General features: G+C 38.5%; 1 protein-coding gene across 1 annotated transcript in view; it reads right to left on the reverse strand.

Annotated features, from left to right (window-relative positions):
* Positions 1 to 27,500, reverse strand: part of SPOCK1 (SPARC (osteonectin), cwcv and kazal like domains proteoglycan 1) — a 269,778-nt gene that overhangs the window by 34,947 nt on the left and 207,331 nt on the right. Inside the window, exon 8 of the mRNA XM_066560437.1 lies at positions 23,009 to 23,123. Coding sequence (XP_066416534.1) covers positions 23,009 to 23,123 — 115 coding nt within the window. The remainder of the gene's footprint in view (positions 1 to 23,008; positions 23,124 to 27,500) is intronic.

Below are 27,500 nucleotides of genomic sequence, written 5' to 3' on the forward strand. Positions count from 1 at the left end.
TTATTCTTTTTACATGAAATGGGCATAGAAAATATCTGACTATTAGCTAAGCAAGGAAATTGTTAACAGGAAGGTGTCTCTAAAATAGAGAACTGTATAACCCCTTCCAGATGCATAAAATGTATCTTGCAAAGGATATGAAGATGAATATAATAATTTGGCATTGTGTCAGAAAGAAAACCCACTAACTGGGATGGATGATGATAAAGAGAAAATCAAAAATTCATGGCATGATTTAGTTCAATGTAAATCTGAAAAACACCCCAGCAGTGTCACAGAAATTATTCTATATTTGTTTAAGCGAGAGGATTGCACAGGATGCAATTCAGCCATCTGTGCTTGGCCCATCTGTACTTTGAAAAGTACTGTGGGACTGAACTGCACCATTTCTGCTGTCAAACCTGGGAGATGTTACAAGAGATGCCAAGGAGCAAGAATGGTGGCTGACAGCACATTGACTGAGAGCGTTTTTTCAAATTGTCTTCTCTCCAGTCCCTTACAGAAGCATTTCAAATCAAAATCACTGGCTAAGTCTTCCTAAGAACTCCTTGACATTACTTCTTTTTCCTAAATTGTTCAGCTATTTCTTCTCTTCAATGGAAAGACAAAGTACCACCATCAGTTAATGATTATATTTAAAAAAGTAAAATAAATAGTGCTCTAAAAAACAGAATTAACAAAGTCTGCTTTGCTAAAAAGTCAGATTTGTTTCCTATGTCCCCAATGGCTTTGAGCCCACAGAACTCTCTAAAGTCACATGCGCCAAAGTCATGCCAAACTGCCTTCCCACAAAACTCCATCTCCAAGGAGCAGCCATGGGGACTTTCCTGCTGTCTGCAGGGCTGGGGTCAGGCCAGAAACTGCCAACTCTTCCCCTTGGGCCTCTCTCTTCAGCCCATCTCTCAATTTTGTCCCAAACCAGAAGAAAATCACCACCTCCACACCTCTCTGCTTGAGCTGATTTATAGGTTCAACAGGTGAGAAAGGCAGTTCAGCAAAGAAGGTTGTGCAATTTTTATTCAAAAACCCCTCAAATATATTTAAATTCAATAGAGGAAAAAATAGTTCTTGATGCAGATAATTCCACCCCATGGGTTTATTTAAAAGCAGGGAAAATTGTGTTAAAGCAATTAAAGTACTGATGTTGAGGCCTTTTCCCCCCACTGTGAGTGCTGGAACAGCTCTGCTGCATTTACCAGGGACACAGGGACAGCACTCACATGTCCCTGCCATTGGACGGGATCTCCTTTCAGGAGTTTCTTTCCTCTCAGATACAACAAAGGCAGCTGCAATGAATTCATATCTATATACTCACAAAACACTGCAGTTAAGTGTGAGTGGGCTGATACAAAGCCTCACTAGCAGGGAACTATATCTGCTGCAAGGAAAGTAGTAAAATCCACTTAGCTGTGAATTCATACATCATGAACAACTGACAATAATTATTTCGGTCTAGTGCTGCTGGCCTGCTTCAACACTTCCTTCCTTTTTTTCTAATCATATATTTTAGATGGTTTTGCACTTGACTTCTTAACCACAAAGGCACTTAGTAGTTTGTATTTTCCATTAATTCTCTATATAATAGTAAGTATTGCTTCCCCCAAGAGAGAAGTGTAAATGACTGGCTCTTTTTTTTTTTTTTTTGTATGATAAGAATGCAGACCTTGTGACTTAGGGCTCAGCAGAGCTCAACACATCTCATGGACCTTTATTTTGATAAGGCTTTGCTACAGAATGAGGGAATTCAGTCAAGTGTGGTCAGTGTAATTAAAATTGTGTTATGCTGTTGATGCACAGGCAGATAAATTCTATAAGAATTAAATTGCATTGGTTTGTTAAAAAAATTGGCTGTTTGTTTCCTTGTAAAAAACAACATCAATTTAAAGATGGTGAATCTATAAATCTGAAATGAATTACAGTAGTTCACAAGCTCTCAGAATAAACAGAGGGCTATTTTCTCCCTTACCAAGAGACTCCACACTTTATGAAGGGTGCAGTGAACCAGTTTAATAACAATTACAAGCCAAAGGGATCTACATGCACAGATTGCTGACTGCTGGCACATTAATCCACTTTTTTTCCATCCAGAGAATCAACTTAGCAGAAAATACTGAGATTTTCTGGGAGTGAAGGTCACAGGTTTAAATCAAAATGTTCTATTTGTAATTTTTTATTTGCCATTTGTTGAAACAAATATGATTAGGTGCAAATAAGCCTGGCATCAAATGCCATGATATGGGCAGATCTCTTTGCTCTGAGTTGAAAAAAAATTCTGGTTATTTTCCTTGTGTATTAATGCAATATTTCATCATCTTTAAGAGTTTAATCACAGCATGTTCTATGTGGAATATTATAAATCAAGAGTCCTGCTTGCTTGTTATATGGACCTGAAGTTTAAAGAGACTGGCCTTTTGGAAAAGTTATTCTTTATCACATTTATCAGTCTGTAAAAATCAGAGTAAAAAGTCACCTGTTACAATCTTGTCTAACAAAATATTAATACATACTCTCTCATAGGCAGCAGCAATTACTCACAGGGCTGTAGAGATAATGGGAAGAAACTAATGGAAATTACTTTGCACATGCAAGCAAATTCTTGAATTAAAATCAGATGAAAGTCAGATAAAATTGCATCAGGTTTGAAGCTGAAGCCATGTAAAAAATTTTTAGTTAATGGGCATGCCTTCTTTCTGAAAGAACATTAGCTCAGACTGGGAAGTAATCTGTTGCAGATTTATGTGTGAATATTTATAATAAAGTGAATAATATGTATTATATGATCTTTTCCTCAAGTTATTTATGTAGTTAAGATGAAGATAATGTACAATAAAGATTATATAAATAGGATGAAAGATCAGGGCTGAAGAGCAGGAGCAGCTCATTCATAGAAGAGAAGCAGACAGATATTTTCTGGAAAGAATCAATTTCAAAAGCCTTGTGCTCATGAGAGGAGAGTTAGGGTCAAACAAAGGATGTGGGGCAGGAAAGAGCCAGTGTCCATGTGCTCAGGCACTTTGCTGGTGATGAACTGATGTTTTTTGTGGGGTACCTGTTGCCAATTCCCCGATTTCTGGGACTCAAGCTGGGCCCTCCCAGGGGGCTCCCCTGTCTGGGGAGACCCTACTGGAGTGGTCTTGTGTCAGGAGAGAGAGATACACTGGATTTTGTCAGTCTTCAGGTTCTTGTTTATTGTTATCTTATCTAGAGTTTTGCATGCTGTCCACACCAGGCTCAGCACACTGGAAAAGCACCACAAAAATGGCCAACAATCTCTTGGTACAAAGTCTTTTAAAGCTAAACTATCCAATTAAGAGCTGACACCTAGATTATTTTCCCTTTTCACCCAATAAAGAGCCTGCAATGTGGACTTTCCTGCCCAATTATAAAATGCTACTCAAACCCATGAAGAAGAAGGAAGAAGAAGCATGAGGAAGAAAGCCAGGACAACACCCTGTGCCCTCCATCTTGCTTCCATCCACAACATACTAAAAAATCTCAAAATCTAAATTTCCCACCTAAGTGATACACCTGCACTACTCTCTACAATCTACTTCACACTTCTGTGGATTCTGGTCTATCTTGAAGTCTGGGAAACTTTCTCCATGAATGAGGGTCAAAGTCAGTGCTGCCCTGGGGGTCAGGGCACCTCAGAGCAGACAGAGAAATATTCCCTGTGCCCTGGGTTTCCAGTTTTTGGTGGCACATAACACATTCAGAAGTGTCATTTTTTTGCCAGGAGATCAGGTGGCACCAGAGCTGGAATAGCAACACAGAAGCTGGGAAAAGAGGACAGGGCAGGATGCTGACACCCAGAGCTCCTGTAAGAGCAGAATGATGCTGACACCCAGAGCTCCTGTAAGCCAGCCAAGGAGTGACTGAGTGTGAAAAGAAGGGGACTGAGGTGTGTTGGAAGACAGGAGAACACCTTAGGAAAGAGGATGTAATAAGAGGGATAAGGAGATACTGACTTTCTTTCTGCTGTTTCATTGCCATGCCAAACATTGCCTCAAATCTTCTCATTTTATCATGATTTTCCAAGTAAAATAATCATCTTTAAGGATAATGTCAATAGTTCTGGAGAGAATCAACTGAGGTTTGCCATTTCCCCTTTAATTTAGTCTCCCAAAGTTGCAGTAGCTAACAGTGAGGAAAAAAGAAATCAAAAGATGAGGCCTGTGATTTGATTATATCAAGAAACTACATTTTTTACTTCCAAAGTTGTAACTCTGGTAATTTTTTCTTTCTTTCACCCTTAAATAGGTACTTCTGAAATCTGATTGCCTACCTTGTTCCCTATCATACTGTTTTTCATACAGGTGGTAAATCTCAGAGGGAACTTCTATTCACTGTTAGCTGTTGCCATTTATTTTTCTTGTAGCAGATGTATGTCAGTTCTTTAAGTATGTTATTTATTACTAGGCTTTTAAAAAACTCTTCTGCAAATCTGTGGGGGTTTTTTACTACATGTTCTCAGAATACTTTCAGGGTGTCAGTAAGGCTTATTTATGTATGAAGTTATTTATGGACAGGAAACAACACATCTGCTTCCATCAAGAATGATTCCATGTGCAGATAAACCCAATATTATATTCTCAAGGAATTCACAGAAAGTTAATAGTGGTTAGAAAGTGATTTAGGGAAAAGTATCTTGGTGTCTTGTTAGAATTAGGTTACAGTGACATGAATCTTTTCCTTCTTATCTAGGTGCGTATACAACATCTGAAGCACTAGTGAGCCTTTTTCTGGAAAAGATGTTTCTATATCCATCAACAACAACAAAAAAGGGTAAAATCCAGATCACTAGCAGCTTTAGGACAGCAGCTAGTTGCTTTGAACTACACTCTACCAACCTGTTTTTCAAAACTGTTGACAGCACAAGGTATCACACAGATATCACAAAGCTACTTGTGGAAGTGGGTTTGTGCTCATTCTGCTGAAATTAATCCCTTCTAGAGACAGATGAAAACACAGCACTATCATTGCAGTATCTGCCTGACTTGTTCATTTGAAATTCCCCCAGTTCTCCTGGGACAGTATCAGATCATCCACATCCCTGTGCACATTCCATTCTCATCCCCAAAATCACATAAGGAGGGTGGCAGCATTCTTCTCCCAGAGGTGAACAGAGTACTGAAAAAGCAAAGTAGGTAATAGAAGTATGCAAATAATGCAGCCCTGAACCGTAACTGCATACATCTATATTTTATTCTAAAGCACGATCTAAGCTAAATTCAAAATTGTGTTTTCTCCAACTGCAAGACTGCATGGACACCAACAAGTTGCCCAGGGAGCCCAACACCTAGAGAAACTTCATTTTTCATTTTAATTTGCTTGGTTTTCACCTCCAAGCCCAGTTAGGAGCAGTTTTGCTGGTGATAGATTGGCTTGCAGTGATGAAGATATTGGCTTGGCTTCCTTCAACTTACCCATTCAGGCTCTTTGTTCCCTCTGTAACTACAGGTGTGCCAAGCACCAGGTGAGATGAGTGCAGCTCCTAGATGGGGAGTGCTCAGTCCCCAGCCCAAGCCTGAACATGCTGTGAATGCTACAACCTGGAGCAGCACAACACTGCAACACTGCAGCAGAAGGTTTAGTGTAAAAAGTAGTATTTGAATAATTTCTCATTCTTACTACAATCATTAGCATAAAATCAATTTATGTTGTGACATTTTCAGTTCTCATTATGATCTCTGTCACAAGAGGGAGGTTTTTAATCCCCCATAAAGTCTTTAAGAGACAGCAGAATAATATGCACTAAGTGCATTATACAGCTTCTAATGTGACCTTTTCACGGTTCTGCAGTTTGACTGCCTGGTCACTGCTGTTCCTTGGCTGTCTTGGTAATCTGAGAGGAACAGGTGGAATGGTAAATAATCAAAATACTAAATCTTTAAAAGGTTAACTTCATCCTGCAAGTGACTTACAGGTTATATATACATTCTGTGCTCTTACTGTGCAGCCCAGAAAAAAGCAGGAAGAGAAGGAAATGACAGACAATAACTGTTCTTAAGTCAGTGACAAAAAGAATTTGGGAAAAGAGGAAGATGGTTGTGTAATAGCCACTAATTTTATTCTGCCAGTAGTTCACATGTATTTATGCTGTGTGAAATAATCCACTCTTGATGGAGATGTGGAGGGCTCTAGTCACCCTTCACCCTTAAAAGGTCTGAGAGACCCAAATGGTTTATTATGACCCAATGCTAATCCTCTTCCTGCTACCATGGTTTTAGGGTTTTTCATTTTGTATGAAATTTAAAAGTAATCAAGAGTGAACCTAGCACTGAGTAAAGAAGTGGCAGGTAATCATCTCATGTTATTGTTTTAAATGGTGGCATTTACTGCAAAGGCACCCAGGGTCATGCAAGAAATGAGGGGACTGCAAGTGCTGAAAGAAAACAGGGAGAAGCCAACCTATCCAGCCAAGGAGAGCATGGACAAACAGGGGTGATCTGACCCATCAAACAGGGGTGATCTGACCCATCAAACAGGGTGATATGACCCATCAAACAGGAGTGATCTGACCCATCAAACAGGGTGATATGACCCATCAAACAGGGATGATCTGACCCATCAAACAGGGTGATCTGACCCATCAAACAGGGGTGATCTGACCCATCAAACAGGGATGATCTGACCCATCAAACAGGGTGATCTGACCCATCAAACAGGGTGATATGACCCATCAAACAGGGTGATCTGACCCATCAAACAGGGTGATATGACCCATCAAACAGGGGTGATCTGACCCATCAAACAGGGGTGATCTGACCCATCAAACAGGGGTGATCTGACCCATCACCTGAATGGATTGCTCTAAACAGAGCATCTCCTTTTGACTCTTTGGTGCTGCCCTGAGTTACTGTCCCATAGCCAGGCACAAGAATTCTCCCAGGAAAAGGGATGGGGAGACAGGCTGAGAAAGTAGGTCAGTTTCTAGAATGAATTCTGTATCAGGAGGAAAAAAAAATTCTAAGAAGGGCTGGACAAAGGGTAAAAAATGCCACATGGAGTGATAATGTATCCTCACCATACTGGCACAGATATACAGAGGGAAGGGAAGGACAATAGAGATGTCAAATGATTAATAAAAAATATGATGGCCACCATAGTACAATGATATATAATTTTCTACAGTGTGCCTTTCTTACAGGAGAATGCTTAGAAATGAACAATAACAACAACAAAAACCTAAAAGGGAGAAAAGCCTCCCTTAATGAGATTTTAGAAGGAATCCCATTACAGAGAGAGAAGTGCAGCTCTGGCTGGAAGGGGTCTTTGTGAGGTCAGGGGAGAGGTCACCTCATGAGGCACTGCTCAGTCTGCCTGCAAAGCCTCTATGAAGCTCTAGCTCCATGTGCTATTTATTCATCCTAAGAAAGGGGGAACAGAGTTTTTCAAGTATTTGAAACTCATAAGCAAGTTAACTTTCTGCTCTCTTGTCTGGGAAGACTTTCAGAAAGGGGAACAGCCACAACCACCGTGCAGAGCAGCTCCTCTCTATTCCCTCCTAAGGTGGCAATAATCTCCATTGCTTTGTAGCCTATAAAGCAATGAAGAGCTGCTAAGATAATTAAACTCTGAAGAGAAACTGAAGTGTTTAATCAATCACCAGTGCTGTTTGCTGCTGCTATACCATTCATAGGGATTATTATATAGCAATTTGAATTACAAAGCAAAGCAAAAGCACTATAAGAAGGGTATTGCTAGTCAATGTTTGGATCTCTAGTTCCAGGAATTGAGGACTTGCTTTTCCATGGTATTTGAAAGCTATTAACAGGTCCACACTGACCATTCCCTTCAGCTGGGAGTGCTCAGCACTTCTGCAAATCAGGCCTCAGGGTTTCAAATCAGGAAACTGGAAAATTAGAAGATGCAGCTAATGACCATTTGTGAAAAATCTGGCTTAGCAAGATGGGCACCATTGCAAAGGAAATCAGAGCCAGGGACTGCACCAGAATAAAATTCTTCAGGAGAGCACACTTCAACTGCTCTGCCTATGTGAGGTTTTTTCTTCATCCTTTGCAATTTTGCTGCCTCTTGGGCTGTACAGCTTTGGAAAAATATGATGGAACTGTTGGCTCCTGTAGCCTGCAACGTGACATGGCCAAAACAACACTCTGTACTGAGTGAGAAAATTCTGCCATGGACCAAATGGTAGAAAAATATGCAATGAAAACCACATCATATTGCATACAGAAAAGAGTTGAATTAATCCTACCTAATGGATGGACTTGGCAACCTTTCCCAATTTCAAGTGTACTTTGAAAACTAAACAATTATTTGACAATGATTTCAAATATCAGAGGTATTTTAAAACATATTCAGGAAGTTTCAAAAGACACTTTTCTCAAAAAAAGTGAAAACATGGCCTTGCATAATTCCCAGGCTGGTGACATTGAGGTGTGAGATAAGAAGAGAAACATGGTAATAAGCCTTTGAATTCATGCACAAATCCTGCATTTGTTAACAGTGTGTTTGTTTTCTCTTACATTCCATGTTAACAGTGGTTAACATCTTTAGTGTAGCTATGGGAACATACCAGCAAATTATACATAATTCTAATTTTTAAGAAGATCATTTACAGAACCCTAAACATATACAATAGTGATGTAGATCTCTACAAATTGGTAAGAACTGCTTTAAACTCTTACAGAGCTGGCTTTATTTCTGTTGAAAGGAGGAGGACATCAAAGCTCCAGGATGGGTCCCTCTGATACAAATCAGGCCTGACTTTAATGGAGCTCTGTGGATTTGCAGCAGGCAGAGATCTTGGCTGTCTGATTTTCCAACTGACAACTCTCCTGTATGGAGGACTCCACTGAAAATAGGTATTCCCTACAACCTACACCAGACCTATGTGTATGGTACAAGCCATGAATACTGAGAAATGTAAAGTCTAGTTGAAGTCAAACAGTTGTGAAAAGACAGAAAAAAAAGAGTTTTCTGTAATGATAATAGCACTTACTATATATTATATATGCTAAATACTCAAACCACTTTAGTGAAAAAAGCCATTCATTTCCTTTCATGATATGGTCAAGAGTAATTTCTGGCACAGAGATGTCAGAATCATCAGTGCAGCTTTGTGGAACTGATTACCATGTACTTCAACAGAGACCAGCAAATGCTATTTAAGGAGCAATTTGAATCACTGATGTGGTGATGCAGGAGCTGGTTATGTCTCCTTGATGTGGAAGGATAAGCTGTCACAACACTGACAATGCACAGAGCAACGATGAACTATCCTTAAATTACTCCAGTGCAGGACAGAAATGGAAGTTTGCTTTCATGTCCTTGTGCTGGCTCCTTTCCAGCCCAGTGACAAGGACATCTGAACACCATGCGAGCACATTCCCCCTGAGCAGAACCAGGAAGGATTAATGGGAATCTCCTGAGACCCAGGGAAATGAACAAATGCCTGAGGGACAGGATGTTAAGGGATAAAAGAATATGGCATGGTCACACCAGGTTCATTTAGCCTAATGCACTGTGATGGTGGGAGAATGTGCTGTTGTTATTCTCCAGAAATTTCTTTCAAATTCCCATGATTTTTTCACTATTTAGAGCTGAGATAGATCAAAAATATGAGCAAGAAACTAAAATTCTAATGCAATGACAAAGTGTCTTTGAAGTACACCAGGAACTCAAAAGCTTACATGGTAATCAGAGTTACAAGCAAAATCATTGCTAAAAGAAAATAATGAGATGCTACTGCACTCCTTGGGAGAAAAGAATTACTTTATTATTATTATTATTATTATTATTATTATTATTATTATTATTATTATTATTATTATTATTATTATTATTATTATTATTATTATTATTATTATGGCTTCTGTGCTGCAGAAAATGTACTTAATTTAGTTTGAGATTATCAAAATAATTTACAAATAGGGATTGACAAGATGAATCACTGCAATACTGACATTTAGCTTGTTCATTTCAAAGTGATGTCTCTGCTTCAAAAACTGTCAGATTTCATTTTTTAAGAGTTTTTTAAAAGGTCTTTTACTTTACCATGAAGAATTACCCCCTTAAATCCTGACTTTCCAGTCCAGTCAGTAAACTAAAAAATCAATTATTTGCAGAGTACTGGTTTTGGGGAAGGAGGCCAGAAGATGAGACAACCACATACAAAAGTCATTGCAGAATCAAATGGAGAGTGAAAGAGAACAAATATAAGATTTATCCATAGGGCAGACAGAGCCTTACAAGAAGCTGTCTTCTATTCCTAAATTATATTTAGAAATGTACGGGGAAAGGTAGGAGAAGAAACTTTGCTGTGAGTGGAAAAGTTGGCAAGTTCACAGCCATGTAGGGAACCCAAGTACTCCAACTTGGCAAGAGGGCAGATGGTCTCTGCAAACTATTTTAACACTTCTTGGCAGAAGACAGCCATTAAGTATACTAAGGGAGAAGTTGGTCTTCAAAATCTGAAAAGAAATTAAAAGCATGTGCGTGACACAACAGTCCCTGGAGCAAGGTAGGTGTCTAGACTAAAAAAACTGGAAAAGAGCCCTCTGGAAATCCAACTGAAATGTTTCTCTGTGGAGGACAGTAATTCTTGTTTTGGAAATCAGATGAGTACAGCAGTTGAAGCTGGAGATTTAAACCTCTGCTGGAGGTTTCCTGATGTGTGTGTGAGTCACAGGAGCTGCGTTTGCATTTGTTTACCTGTGCATTAATGTGAATCCCCAAGGCAATGTGAGGCTGAATCCATTGACATTAGCAAAGAGCATAAACAACTCAAGTAAAGGGGTTTGGTGGCACAAAGTGTTGAAGCCCACAACAAGAATGTTGGTTAGTATTTGACAACAGCAAGAGGAACTGAATTAAGAATATAGCCAAGCACCTAGACTGTGTTTACTGATATTAAAATTATGCAATTTGTTAAGGACTTTCTGTAGCTAGGCCATGTGGCATCCTTCCAATTCCATTGCTTTATGCAAAACAAATAATTTTGCATAGATTTGCATGTTACTAACAGGAGAAAAGACTTATTAACAACATAAATTACAACTCACTTGTATTTAATTTATTATCTTGAATTAGCTGATGAGTGTCCTCGAGCCTTATCTCTCTGTTTAGACACTAACAGAGCACTTATCACTGTGGCATCAATGCCACTCTTCAGCCTTGATATAGAGCCTGGGATATGGACTCAAAACAGTCAGCTGTGAAATAAAGCAAATTGAATTTTGCCTTGTATAAGGAGGAAGATAAGTCATTTGCAGAAGTTCAGGGCATTCTGTTCTATTAAAATAAATTTCCTAAAAGTATTGAATCCTGTAACTGCTTTGCCCCAGAGGATTAAGAGGAGTATTTCCAGTAGAATGTGTGCACCCAGCTGCTTTGCAGGCACCAGTCTAAATCTGAAACCAGTCCTTTACAGCCAGTCTAACAAACTGCCCATAAAACCAGCCAGCTGGCTGGATCTCTTCTGGCTACTGTCTTCTCCTCTCATTCATTGTGACCTACAGCTAAGGATGTTTTTCACACTGCAGACCCATGGAAAAGGCTCTCATAATCTTGTTAAAGGCTGGCATACTTGACTTGTACTACATTTGTCTCCCCAGGGAAATAAACATTTTAAAGAGCCTTTGGACTTCAAAAATGCCTTAGACAAATACAATGGCCACTCGAGTAATAAGTGAATCAGTTTTCTGCTCCTCACAAAAATGTCTACAGCCAGGAATTTGGATTTTATGTGCCCTTATACAAACTCATCTAGAGTTTTTTTTGTTGTTGTTGTTGTTTTTGGGTTTTTTTTTTTTATTGCTCTCATGTTCTCAAGGGAAAGCAATTTCTCTTTCAAGCAGCAGTGACTTTAGGAAGTCAAAGCATCCAATTGCTAGAGGAGGGTTTACTTTACCTCTCATCACTGAAACCCTGCTGTGGAATACAATCTGTTTTCAGAAGAGCAGAGAGGTGAAGGACAAAAACAAATGGCAATTACTCAAAGCCTGTGAAGAGCTTGGAGACTGGTATTCTCTTGCATCTGAATTAGGGCAAGAAAATACACTGGTCAAAACGATGCCAAGGATAATGCTGTAACACTGAGCAGACTGAAATTTGTCTTGCTGTCATGGAGAATATTAAGCAATAATATAATACTATGTAACACTTGCATTTATGGCTGCTCTTTAAGAAAGACTGAACCAATTTGTTAACTCTCCTTTAGGACAGATGTTTGGCAAGGACACAATGAAATATTCACAGTTTGCACTGCTAACTCTAATTCCATTATTTCATGATTAAAACATTTCTTGCTACTTTCAGAACCTTGCCATACCAGTGAAAAGAGTTTCTGAATTTGCCCCTTGACTATCTACTTGAAAAATAACTGCATTTCAATCCAAATTGATGCAACGCTTTTCTTAGGGATTCTACCAGTCCAAAATGCAACACATTTAATCCATATTAGGGTATTTGAAGCACCAGGAGAAGCACAGTATTTTTCATTATCATAGTTGCTAGAGAAGCACTGTCTTTAGCATTAGTAAAAATAAGTTGGCCTAACAATACTTTTATAAACACAGTGACTCTAGAGAACCTCAAACTCATATATATCTGCAACATTTCCAATTACAGAAACTGAAACTCCAATGATAATTGCAATATTATTGGGAATTATTTACAAACTTAAGGTGTAGGTATCTGCTAATAAAAATTATGCCCAAGCAAACAGAAACGTGTGTGGAACCTGGTAGCAGTTTGCCATAAAATAAGAAAATAATCTCTTTGTATAGGAAGTTAAATGTAGGAGCAACTTTGTGGCCTTCACTAATTCTTAGAGTGTGACACACGAGTCCAGGCTTGCTTAAAACATAAACTGCATTAATGTAATTCAGTTTCCCAAGGTCAGGAGGAGTTTATTTCCAAAGCCTTGCTCTTAACAGTGCTGTCATACAACATGAAATAACAGCACCACATATCAGCAGGTCCTGAATTTCTTTTGAAACACAAAGGCCTGGCAATGAATCTGCTTCTCAGGAGCTTAATATATTGTTTTCACTTGCATCTTCTTTATTGTAGCTCTTTTATACCTGTACTTCAATTGCACATGGCATCTTTCTTTTATTGAGGGCTGCAGTTAATCAGCTGGTTCCATAAAGCACCACATAAATTCTGTTTTATGAATTCTTTGTCACAAGAATGTAGCCAAATGCCTCATGTCCCAAGACTCAGCAGTAACACATCACCTTTGCACAGCCTTGCAAAACCATATGGAAATTACAGCAGCCCATGAACAGAAACTCCTCAATCACCTTTACTGTGTTAGGGATGGTAAGGAAAAAATAGAAAGCAGTGATGTTTAACAGACATGTCTTAAAAAAGAGTGAGGAAAAGAAAGAGAGAGAAAGTCAGCCTGGGTTTGAGTGGATAGACATTTGCAAGGTTGCCTTTCAATTCAAGAACCTTGACAGTGTGAAATGCTGCCATGAGCTCTCATTTTCCAAAATCCCTTACAAGTAGCAGATGTCTTTCCCCTTTTCTCAAATTCCTCATTCATTTCACACTCTAAACTATATGACTACAAGAAAAAAAATCTAAAAAAATTATGTGCAAAAATATTTTTTTTCCACTTAATGCATACTGAGAGAATTGACTTAAAGCTGTATTTATATTATCATTTAAATACCTATACCAGTCTTCTTTCTCCCTTTGGCTTCTCCAAAGTAGCTGAAACAAATCTTTTCAGTAGTCCTGTAGAGTTAACTTTTAAGAGACAGGGCTTTTTATGAGGTTTTTGCACCAAGCACAAAGAAGTCTGTGACAGGAATGGCTCAGCTCTAGATTGAAGCAGTGAAAAACTCACTCAGTCTCCTGTTTCATCTTGGAACTCTCCCTGATAGAGCATTGCTGATCTGAATATACAAAAAAAGCCCAGACAAAGTCTTACCAACGTCCTGTCAAGACCTGCCAGTATTTCTGGAGATGCCCCTCCTGACATCCCTGAGGTTTAAATGCCTTTTTCACAGCCCAGAGCTGCTCACAGTTATTCTGTGACCAGCAGCACAACTGAGGCCTTTCCTCCTCCAGACATTTCTAACCAAGGAGCACTTAGATAAAGCAGATGTTCACATTATTACACCTCAAGTGTATAATTATGCACTTTGTGCTAATGAACTTCTTCCCATTTCTATTGCTCCAGCTCCCAAGGACATCCCATTGAAAATACAAAAAGGAACTTTTTTTTTTAGAAGTGAAATACTGTCCAGCGGTTTTTGCAAACAACTCAATTTCTTGGCATAATGTAAACTGAACAGATAACAATTCCTTCCACTTGCTTGTTTATTGAAAAATCCATTTTAATCATTTATTGCCTTCAGGGTAACAGCATTCTCAAATGCACTTACTCTATACACTATACAGCATAATCCTCATACAATTAAAAAAAATAAATCAAATCTGTTAAAAGTTATATTTACTGGTAAAAACCTGTGCTTTAAAAATTCTGATCTTGTATTTTTTTTTTTTTGCTTAGAACTTCTCCTTGCTCATGGGATTTTACTAAATTGAGGAAAATGATTAACATATAAGCTTCATGTACCAATCTCAAATGTACAATATCAAGATTTCTATGAAAGATTTTTTTATTTATAATATCCAGAATGCTAGTGTCAATATTAAAAATGAAAGGGAAGCATGATATATAGTTCATAACACTGGTTAGTTTTGTGCCTTTGGCAATTTCCCTCAAATTGAGCCTCCACTGCCCACCAATAATCTAATTTAGAGATAAGAAACTTCATATATGAGATGCTTCTTCCAGTGCCTCTGCAGCCCATCAGGCTCAGAGGAAAGGACTGCAGATGTGGGAAGGATTTTTTTTACACAGGCCAATCTCACTGCACTTTGTCCCCAAAGTCCCAGTGCTGAGGTATCACTCCAGCACATTTCCTGCTAAGAGCTTATGGAAAATACTGAATTCACAGGGATGGTTTGCAGACCTTGAGTTTTCCACGCATGAAACCCAAGGTTTGTTTGTTTTTGTTTGGTCCCATCCCGAAAATGGGAGATCCTGCAGTTTCAAAGTTATTTCTGGTGTTTTTCCTGGGTTTCATTTCAAGCAAACAGCTCAGGTAGGAGCTAATTAATCCCTTTGTGAAAACAACAAAACAGAACGAGGCACCTTTTTCTTTATATAACTATTTTTTTTAGCCACACCTGAATGTTATTGTATAACATTACCAGAGGATGCAACACACTTGAGAAATAGTGGGCATTGCTTTTTCACAGGGAGTTATTACAGAGATAAACAACCATGAACCAGAAGTGTTTGGAAAATCATGATAAAGAGAGAAATATGGATATTTTGTTGTCACTTCACAGTCCCAAATGAAGCCTAATTCTTGTGGTCTCAGCCAGGATTTTTCAAAAGATGGTACCCCTTTTGCATCCTTAACTCTCCATGGACATTTGAAACCTTTTCAAGAACTGAGAGCTTAAATCTGAATTTCAGTCATGAATGATCAACAAGGCATTTGTAACATGCAACTTGCTGTCTGGAATGACAGTGACATGATTTTATTTTACCCAGTTTTCATTTTTCCTGCTGACAGGGATTCCCTGATAAGCAAATACTTGCTGCTACAGACTATACTTAAAATTTGGACAATTTCTGACTGTTGTCTGTGCCTGATAACACCTGAACCCCAACTATCTTTGTAAACAAATAGAAAAATAGGTCACAGTGATAGTAAAATCACCTTCAGACAAGCAAGATGGAGCCAAGACTATAAATTATTCAATCCAAAAACATAGTGATAACACTGTATAGTCTCATAAAAGAAAATGTTTCCCTATAAACACAGCCTTCTAAACTATTAATGAAATTAGAATACAATATTATAGAAATGTAGTTAAGACCAAGTTTGAAAATCAGCACAGAGTAAACAGATTGCTTAAACATAATCTTAACCACTGTATGTTACTATTAATTAGAAATATTATAAAAGCTTGTCTGAATGCTTGCAGGGTCTAAGAATTTATAATTCAGCTCCAAATTTGAGATTTGACTGTCCAAGCTAATGCCAAGGACTGCTCCAGAGAGGCTGCATCAGGAAACCTGCAGGGAAGGTTAAGCTGCAGTTTTGAGTGACCAACCCCATTTTCAGAGTTTGACCCTGAATCTGAAAAAAGCACTAAATGTTGAAACATGGATATTTTAATATTTGGGGCATAAAGATCTATGGTGGTTGCCTAGAAGCTTCTCCCTTATTTATTTTTTGTGTTGCAGGATATTTTAGTGTTTTTGTGTGCATGCTGGACTCCTATTTGACAGAGATGGGCCTGAGCCAAATCATTCAGATTTTAGTAATTTAGTAAAGATTCTCATTCTAGTCCACATCTAAGACAGCTACTTCAGAGAAAACAGATAACATTATTTTTTGATTTACATGCAGTCCATTAAACTGAATTACAAAAAAATGCAATTCTTCAGAGGCAAATTAATGTAGAAAGGTCCCTGTTGGGTCAGTGGAAGCTATAAAATATGCAAGGATATATATTTGGAATGAGGTGGTGATATCACAAATGCCATCTTCCTTCTTCTGCACTAATAAAGAATTAGAAATTGAAAAAACCAAGAACTAATTTGCCACAATGCTGCATAAAAAGTTACAACCTGTCTGGAAGGATCAATTAATCTCTAGGCTATACTCATTTATACCTCTATGGACTCAGAATAACTTAACCCAAAGTAACTAGCTCAACACTGTTGATGGAACTATTCCAGATTTATACTGGAATAACTAAAGATGGAACTTAGTCCTTAAGATACCAAAAGGAAAAAACTCAAACAACCCAAAAACTGGAAAAAGATGTATTTGAAACATCAAAAGTCTTATTTTCCCCTTTGTTTTACTGAAAAGGTTTGAGGCTTTTTTTCCCTTCACACTGGGATGTTTTACCTTTAACACCACAATGACATGCACTATAATTTATTTCATTGTCAGGTTTCCAGAGATTTTCCAAACTTCTTCTTGGAATAAATGTTAGGGAAATATTCCCAACAATGCATAAATCAATATCCATGAGAAAAAGCTATATGGAACCAGTCTTATTTATTTGATTTTGTTTATGATGAGAGAAATTTTAGTGCTCTAATTATCATTATCAGCACACAAACACCTGCTGTTACTAGATGGTGTTTCTATTAACACAGTGTGCCACTTCAATAGTTTTTTGTTGGCAATCCAAAATCAAATTACTTCTTGTCTGAAAATTATTGTTACTTGCTGACACAAAGTGTTTACTATGTCTGTCATTTTCTAACCTTTTATTTATGCCAGAAAAGGAAATCAATAGCCATTTAAACTTTTTTTTTTTTTAAATGCTGTTTATGAAACTAACAACCATTGAACTGTCTCAGTGTGCTCTCTTTGGTTTTGTGCTTTTATGCATCCCAGTATCCTTTGGGACACTGTGTCCTTTGTGTGTCCAGGTGGGAAGTTGTCAGCAGGGTCAGTGATCCAGGTGATGCCTACACTGCCCTTGGCACCTGTGGCCCATTTAGGTTTGGGTTCTGTATCAAATTTAATGTGGAACTGAGCAATCCACAGCTACTGGTTACATGGGTGAGACCCACAAAATCAATTTTTTCAGTATTATTTCTATTTTAGCAGGTGACCACTCCAGGGGAAGGGCTGAAACCTGTATTTACTGCTAAGCCTGGGTAAATGAACTGCTATAAATGCTTGAGAAAACATAAGACTTGACTCAGCCTCAGAGAGATGCCAGGGATTTAACACAGCCTTAAAAGTTCTCTCTGCAAAGATTTCAAAAGGATTGAAAAGAATACCCTACTGTTTTTAATACAATTACACCACAACACAGTTATTTTTATGCAGTTCCTGTCTCCTGCTGCCATCTGGGATTAGCCCTTATTTAGCAATGATGAGGAATTATGTCTCATGTCCTGGTTCAGCCTTGAAAATTATGTCAGGAATTTTGGCTCAACGTGATTCTCTTGCCAGGATAGCCTGTTAAAGAGATGCATTTACCAAAAGGGCAAATCCTGCTGACAGGGATGTTGCTGCTGCACTCAGCATCCTCTCAGCAAGCACCTGAGAGCAGCAAAGTGCTGCCTGCTCCTCCCTTCTGTCAGTGCTGCCTCTAAAGCAGATGTTGTCTGCTGTATTTTGGAGCCTGCTATAATTTGATCAAATCCATAGAAGATCATGCCAAAAAGTGACAGCTAGTCAATGGATGGTATCATCCCTAACTTCTTATCTGTCTGGGGCCTGCTGCAATCAATGCTTTTGTGCCAAGTTCCAAACCCTCAGAGCCAGATCAAACCACAGCATTTCTACAGGGGACACTTCTGTCTCCTTTTCAAGTTCACGTCAAAGCAGCCTTCACACAGGCACCTGGGTGCTTTCTGGGCATAACTGCTGAGAGCACAAAAAATATTTTAATTCCTATTCCTTGGTAAAAAAAGCATTTAGGGTATTACAGATCCAAACCTAAATTTACTCTCAGGCCTAATCAAGTTTTTTTTGGCTGATTTTCCTTTAGGACACAATCATGATGGAAAACAGAGCAACCTGAAAATTTGCTTTTAATTTCCATTGTATGAATGCTTTGTACATATAATTCAGAACATCAGTATGGGAATATTGAATGGTGGTGAAAAATCCAATAGTATTTGCTCAAGTTGAAAAGTGATTTTAGATTTGATGTTTGAAATCTCTCTGTATTCCTCCTTAGCAGAGCTTTGAGCTCTTAAACCCTACCATTTTGGCTGTTTGCACCTACATGCTAAAATATGGTGCTCATATACTGGTGCAAGAGAAATTTAGACTTGGTTATTCAATGATAAAGTTTGCAATTCACATTATGTGTTGTCCAATTATACAGTCACAATCATTGTATTTGGGAATGGGAAAAAACACTACAATAATTCTATATCTGGCCTTTCCCCCATCAGCTCCTGCTTTTGTCCAGTGCACAAAAGGAGGATTCATGTGAGGTCAAGCAGCAGAACAGCCCTCAGCCACCACTGCTTTGCTCTTTCTTCTGATGCTTGCAAGAGTTTGATTTTGCTGGCTCAGTCTTGGAGCTATTGGCTTTTGCTTCCAAGAGGAGTGGGTGACACCAAGAGCCATCCATGGGGAGCAGAGGTATCTGTCCTTGCCTGCTTCCTGACTTTCTTTAATCAAATATTAATTGGGTGCAGTCACTTACTTCACTACTCCCAAACAGTATCTTGCAGAAGTGAAAAAAATGAATCTTTCATGCTTTGGGGATGCTTTTGGCATAAAGACTGATCTGCTTGTGTGAAGGCTTGTAAGCGAGGAAAATTGTATTGGTAATTGCAATTATTATTTACAGAAACTACATAACTCAGATTTACTTAAGTTAAATTCATCATGTAACAAATAAAAAAATTGAATTGCAGTATTCAGACAGAAAATTTTGGGGCAAAAATATCAGATCCTGCATAGTTTAGAGCTAACAAACCTATTATTTATTGATGAAGTCCAGAGGAAAAAACCCACCTGGTTTTCATGAGATATACTAAAGCTTTGAAACCTTAATTTTGGAATGTTTTTCTTTTATCATTCCCGAAGTCTGAGACCCAGGTAAGTAACTTGGAAATCTACCTGGAACTTCAGTGTCAGAAAGAGCCTTTTTTCAAAACTAAAGCCACAAAAGGAAACATTTCCTGACAAATCTGCACCAATTTCAAATCAACCATGTTCATGACTCACACTTCATCTTCATAAACTTTAAAATTATGTACTCTGCAGTGATGAAAATCTGTGAACAGCAATTTGAAGCTGAAATATTTGCTGAAAGTGGATTTCAAGACTTTAAATTCTTTTAGTTATCAGTCATTCAGACACAAGAAGTGATACAACTCATTTGGGAAACAAGACTGTTGTCTCTTCCAATGTATTTCATGCACGGAGTGTTCTTTTTATATAGGAAAGGAACATTAGACCTTCTCATCCATCACACCCAATAGTGCTGGTAGTTAAATGCTACAACTCATACCCTAAACAATGTAGATTCTTGATCAAGCTTGCCAAGACCTATTCTGCAACTTAAAAATGTTCCCTTGATTCTCCTTAGAAATTTAAACAACACATGGCATATTTGAATATATTTCCTTCTGCCTATTGACCTTATATTCCCCTTATCAAGATAATAAAATTTCCTCAGAAGTTGCCTCGGGCATTTCTGCAAGGTCAAAAGCACACAATGCACAGACAGGGATAAACCTACTTTGAATTACTGCATCCACTCATGCTCCAGTGGCTCTGCAACCCTGATGGCAACAAATGAAGTCTGGTGAGCTGGGAGTACAGCACTTTGAAAGCACAGAAAGGGTATGGTCAGAAAGAGCCCTGACAGACTGTTAAACATTTACCACCCTGCCTGAGCACCTTCTGCACTAACACAGAGCAAACAGCAGTCACAGAGCAACGGGGGAAGCTGACAGAACCACATTATTGCAACCACAAATTCACACCTGCCAAGAGACAGCCCAGCCATTGCACTGCGTCGGTGTTTTGATAGAATGAACAGCACATTCAAGGCAAAACCTCTCCACTTGCCAGGAGCTTCTGAAGAACTGAAACAGTTTGTTTCTTATCTGAACTTATTTAGGGTGGGATTTTTGGAAGCTTCATTTGGTCTAAAAATAAGTTCTGCTTGATGAGGCCTCAACTTACTATTGCAAAGAGGTACCTGAGAACCACCAGCAGACAAGGTTCTGTGCCTTAAATAATTTCTGTCACTGAGACACAGTTTCTAGTCCTTTTCTTTTGTTGCAATTATAGCCTTATTCATTTTATAGTACTAAATCAAAGGGCATACACACTCTGGAAGGGCAGCTAACCTCAGGGCAGTTTACAGCTCAACCTCTGTCTCTGGGTAGCCAAGTTGAAAATCAGCAGCTATCATAGAAGCATATTGTAAAGCTGGGATACTGCTGTGAATTATGAAGCATATCAAGTGTTTGGATAAATCAAAGGAATCTAAATGGGCTTAAAATAGCAAAAAGTAAAAGCATTAGGGTTTGTCTTCTTCTGCAAAATCTTCCATTAGTATCTTCAAAGAGACCTGTTTTCTACCTCTCAGACACTGATTCAAAATTCCATTTAAGAAAATGAAGAACATGATCCTGCCATCTCCTCAAAGATTTAACTTTATGGTAGAAAGATTTTATTGTTGTTACTTGCCATTAAAGGTAATAATTCTGGTGTAGTTTTCTTTTGCTTGCACTCGTGCTATTTTATTAATGTCTCCATAGCAGCAGTTAGCATTGCAAAAGGAATTCCAATTTTTAAGACGATTATTAGTCTTCATTTTCATCCTCCAAGCTGGGATGTTTTCAGAGGAGCTCAGGGAGGAGGAAGGAATAAGACTCAGACACCACAGTCCATTGTTACCTCTGAGCACATACACTGAGATTGCCTTCCTTTGATGCTGCTGCCAATTTTATTCACAAGCGTTTAAAAAAAAGGTCATGACATTTAGAATTACACTACTTTGGAAATTAAATGTTCCTTTAAATTTTTAATTTCTGAAAGTAATTTATCATGGAATAATATTTGAATATGGTTGAATGAATGTGTAAAGATTAATGCAAACTTTCTTCAAACTGGAAGATCACAACCACATATGTTTAACCTTGTTGTGTAATAGGCATAAAAATGTTGATATGTGAGCTTGAAGAGCTGCATTTCCATTTTGCTGGAAGCACTTGCAGTTATTCTCCTTAGTATTTTTCCATTGGCATGTCTGTATAAGGCATGAGGTTTAGCTCTCAATCATTTTCTACTTAACATTACACTTCACAAACCTGGCTACTAAATAAGGAGCAAAAATTAATCCCAATGGTCTGCAGAGTTTTTTCAGAGTTTTATGTGAGAAATCAAACTACTGATTTTTAGGCTAATTCAGCAATATTAATGATATTATTGTAGCATATGAGAAAATAAAATAATTTTGTGTGAACACTTGAGAAAGCACTAAAATACCACATAACCAACATTAATAATAATAATAATAATAATAATAATAATAATAATAATAATAATAATAATAATAATAATAATAATAATAATAATAATAATAATAATAATAATATCATCCTTGTCACCAGGGAATGGCAGGAGAATTGCTAGTTCAAGTTTGGCCTCTTGAAAAGCCCTCAGGAAAGTTGCTCTGCAGATCACCCAATTCATTAAATTAATGCTTTGTTGGCTGGAGTTAAAGTTTGAGTCAGGCAAAACAAAAGCCTGGGTTTCAGAATACATATACCCTGTCAAATTGCATTTATCAAGATAAGGGTTATTAGAATCTTTTTTCTCTTGTGTGAATGAAATTGTAAGCTTGAAATGTCACTGAAGATTTATTAATCTGATACTCTTTCTGATAAGGGCAAAGAAATAGAAAGGGCAGAGAAAAAGAAATATTTCTTGTAGCCTGATAAGGACTACAAGAAATAGAAAATATGAATAAGGCAATTTATCAGTGGGCATTCTGTAACCAAAAGACTCAAGCCACACAAAGCGATAGTACAGTTATATATTGATTTGAGAACACTGCCATCTACAATACTTGGTCAAAGTTTGAGAGCTGTGCAGAAAAATGTCTGCAATTTTCAAAAAATGATACTAAACCTGAATTTTCAAACTGTAGGCTGGAGTAACACTTGTTCTAGAAAGTAAAATGAGGCCTGAAGTATGTTTTCTTTTCTACTTTCTTTTACAATATTTCCATTTGAAATATTTTCATTTAAAATATTTCAGTTCATTAGCCAGAATTTAGTTTTCCTGTGATACTCTCTCAAGCAGGAGTTATCTTTGCAGCAATTAAGGTGTTTGAAAGCACTACTTGCTTAGAAAATGATTCGTTGTACCATACCTCTTTCTCAGAATGCCTTACATAGAAAAGATGCCAGTTAAGAAAAGTCTTTCTTACATTTTTATAAGAACATAGCAGGAGCCAAATCATCTGCCATGATTTCATTAACAGTTCAACTCACCAGTTTTCTCTGTCTTGTGTTTTAAACTTTCAGGTCCTGGCAGGCAGGGGCAGGGCCCTTCACATCGAGCTGTGATGGTTTTGCCAGAAGTACAGGCATGGAACTCCATCTTGCACTAGAAGCATAAAAAAAGCAAGAATACTATTTAGGACAAGATATAAAATAGCAGCTGTTGGTTAAATGAGAAATTGTGTTATTATTAATTACATCGGATAGGCTGCAAAACTTCAGTCTCTACTGCAAATACTTTTATAAGATAACACTGACTATTCCTAGCCTTCGTTGTTTGCATTACCTACATTTTAGTTCTGACTTTCCTCTAAGAGCTTTGTGCCTGTGTAGTTGCCCTCTCTTCAGTGACTGCCCCATGGGTATTTCCCCATTCTGCGCCCAGCAGCACCAGTGGCTGGACACTGGACTAATGAAGTAATAAAATGAAGTGAAAGAAAACAGCACAGAAACACAAATGTTCCTTTTGGCTTGATGCCTAGTGAACCAAATTTAGGTCCATTTTTTGTCCTCTTCAAGCCCTGCTTTTAGAACACCAGAATCCAAGGGCTTTTGATACACAGGGGAGTGCTGCCTGTGGTGCCCAGGCTGGAGCTCCTCCCTGCAGGGATTGCCCCCTGCCAAGGAAAATGGGAATCCAGGGCTGCAAAATCCCTTTGATCTGAGTTTTATTGAAGATTATGATTCATTTAAAAGCAGGCCAACATGTTTACACAGTGGGACATGACGTGTTTTGACACAGCTGAAGGACACAGAGCCTGGCCCATGGTGTTACCATGGAGGATGCAGTGGGCAACTGGAGCTCACTGGGCAGCAGCCACTGCTGAAACCCAGAGCATCATGCCCTGCAATTCTGGTACAGGGGGAGCCAAGAGAATGGATGTTGATACAAGATAAACACCTCCTGCTTTGAAAGTACTGCAAATACCTTGGCTTTGCCTGCATTTGTTTTTGTTAGAAGGGCTCATCGTGGCCCAAGCTTTAATCTAGCAGCAGGGGACCATTATGCTGTGCCTACATCCCATTCTGTTGACATTATCCCCCCACCATCCTCAGCTTCAATGCATCAGGGTAATTCTGTGCTCTCTGTGATGTCCTGCCCTTCTCATTTAGAAAATGCAGGGCCACACACAAGCTTGCAAGTGTACTTTACAAGCTTGCTTGTACTTTACACCAATTTGCCCCAAGACTGAAGGGAATATATGTACTTATTTTTCAACTATTTGCTCCATAAATACACTTTGCTCAGAGCACAAAGACAAGAGAGAGCACATCAGAAGGAAAGAAGAATAGGAGAAAGGACAACACTGAGTGCAGTCCTGAAGGCAATGACTTTCTGCAGCATATTTTGATAGTCAATGTGTTATTGAGAACACAGGCATAAATCTTCCTGCAGCTGGAGTTGATCATTTAATCCCTTACAGAACATCAATTACTTACATATTTTATTATGCATAATAAATGTAAATTATGTATCTAAGCATTAGCAATTATACTTCAAATGCCAACCTTTAAGATGGCACCAGCCTATTTCAAGCCTGTGCAGTTAAGAAAGTAAGAACTTTATACTTAGAAACATCAAGGCAAGTTTTTCCTCAGCTTTCCAGGCAACTGATAAAAATGACACCCAAAAAGCTAAACACAAGCCAAAAAAAGAAACTGCTTAAATGATTTGTATTATCTGAGGGCAAGGAGGAGAGCCCAGCTTGAAGATCACAATGCCGCAGTCATTACCTACATGTGAGTAAGATTACAGCCATGATTAACCACATTATATTCCCACCGTGCTTGTTTGGCATGTTTGGTGTTGGGGGATGAAGATCAAAGAATTCCATCATTTTAAATATTAAATTAGGATAATACTAACTACTTTTCAACACCTAATCACTGTATGTAGCTCTTTATTCCTTACCTAGAGGAAAACATGGAGATCTCTTCTTGGCATGTGATGGTGTGCTTACTCACTGTAACAACCTACACAAGTAGCTCAACTTTGGATTTAATGATTTTGCCTAAGCTTCACTAAGTGATATTCAGAGGCAGAGTGGCCACAGAGGATGTCTTGTGGAGCAATAATGACTTTTTAGATTACTCTGCCACTGGATCTACAGCATATAAGGAGCCTGCTGGCTTTCTCCAGACCATGGACAATAAGATGATACACAGTGCTTGGAAAAACTCTCTGTCTTTCACACCAAAGGGACATTATACATTTTGCAGACATGAGTCTCAAAGCTCCTTGCAGTGATTGTGCACAGGACTCCATGGGAGCAGCCCCACAGTTTGGGGCCAGTCCCTCCCATTTCAGGGGACTCATTTTGCCACTGATATGATTGGATATGCCTCAACTCTCTGCTGAGCTGCTCTAGTAGAGCTCCCTGGGTTGTGCAAGCTTTGTATTTTTCTGCAGCCTCCCTGGTGTGTGAACTGCATTTGTTTACTCTGAACCCCAAGGCCCACATAAACATCTCTAAACTATTTTACTGCAAATGGAAAAGCAGCTCTGTTATTTGTTGCTAAATGTATATGGAGATCAATAAAGTATATGAGGGGAGAAATGGTTGAACATATTCATGGAAAATTCATAAATTAATTTATTCAACTAAGATGTGGGAAATTACTGCAGAGTGTGTTTTGGTTAAAGTGTTCCCCTGAGAATCCACTACTCGTATAATGATTCCCTCTTTATTGTCAGTGAATCTACAGCAATGTGTTTTGCATAAGCATTCACATTTGAGGGAGAAAGAAAATAGCTACATAAAATTTATTCCTAGCTATTTTATTCTTGTCTGTTAGTCTCCAGCCTCCAGCCCCTGCTAGAGGAGAATCTAGATTTTTTTTTCTTTAATGATATAATAAAACAGTGTATCTCTGCCTTTATTCTGGCTTTCAACTTCTGGCAGTCAGGTTTTGATCTAATGTTCAAGTAGGTAATCCTGTGGAATAAGTTACTGTGATCTTTTCTGCAAGGGTGTGAATTTGACTACTGAACGTGTTCATGGACAGCTTGGTGCAGCCCAGTGCATTAATGCTGTGAAGAGCTTTGCATCCTGACACAAGCAACTCATGGATTTGCTTAAAACACAGCCAGGTACAGCAGCACATCCTGCCCTGATGGCACCTTTCTGTGGCAAAGCAGAGTAAATGAGATGCAACTGCAGATGCCCCAGGGGCCCTGGGACATCCTGTGTGATTGATCACAAGCAAATAATCAATAACTGAAAATTTTTTTGTAGTCATGCTAACACAGGAGAAAGTGCCAGGTTCCAAACTTCTGCTGCTTCTATCGTTAATTCAATGTGAATTAAACAGGAGGGTATGTAGGAATTAGCAGACAATTTACATGACAAAGATAAACATGAAATCTCATTTGAGAAAGAGTGAGCACTGAAACAGGAGGTTAAATTTTATAGTATCCTAATTAAGCATTAAACTCCTGAGATATTACATCATATTAATGGCAGTGTCTCTAAGCCTGTTGTTGAACAGTGCTCCTGCCTGGAAGACACTGCATTTTTAGCACCCTACAGCTTTTTACATTTTCACCAAGAATGATTTCAGTGCAGTGTTTGTTTTATGGTGCATCTTTTGTTCATTCACAATATGTCTCTTCGAAACTACACATACAAATAACAAAAGCTCATTATTTTCTACCTTATCTTTTACCCAGTGGCTGCCACAGGCAGAAGCTAAAATTTCCTAAAATTATAGCATGTATATATTTTTAGTCCAGAGTTTCTTGATATCAGTACTGTTCCCTACCTATCTGTCTTAGCAGATAATTAGAATCCATTGGAATTCAGACACCCCTTTGAGAGGGGTTGTTTGTTTACAAGCTTTAGAGCTGTGCTTGCCATTTCTTCCTTAGCTGGGACTCTTATCACCATTTTCTTTATAAGCCTCTCCTTCCAGTTTTCATCAGATGGAAAACAAAATACAGTATTTGGAACACACTCAGATCAATAGTGTTTTTTTTAAAAAAAACTTGTCACAGTAAAAAAAGGTTCAGTATCTCTTCTACAAATCCCAAAAGAAATGTCAGATGGTGCACTCCCATTGCTGAACATATACATTAGGTTTTAATAGGAATTCTCCAAAATTTCAGGCTCTGTAAAACCTGAAATCCTGAAATAAGGATTGAGAGACAGCAGTCAACCACATGAATTCATGTTCATTAAAAAACCAGACACTAATGTGAAGTCTGGAGGTGAGTCTCAGATTCTGGGCTGAGGGCAGGGCTGTGCGGTCCCTGAGCACTTCCCCTCCCTGCCCTGGGTTCTGCTGCCTTTTTGCTGCTCTGCAAACCAGAGCTCCCCTGACCTGGCTGCTGGGAAGGAGAGGGGCTGCCCTGGGACACAGCAGCTCAGGGGGGCACTGAAAATATGGGCCAAGCTCTGTCCCCAGGACTGGCCACTTGGGCAGGCTGCCTGCTGGCATTAGTGGCTATTCCATGGCCAGACCAACACTTGGTGGCTGCTGCAGT

The sequence above is a fragment of the Molothrus aeneus genome, chromosome 15, assembly GCF_037042795.1.
Source record: "Molothrus aeneus isolate 106 chromosome 15, BPBGC_Maene_1.0, whole genome shotgun sequence".
Classification (NCBI taxonomy): Eukaryota; Metazoa; Chordata; class Aves; order Passeriformes; family Icteridae; genus Molothrus; species Molothrus aeneus.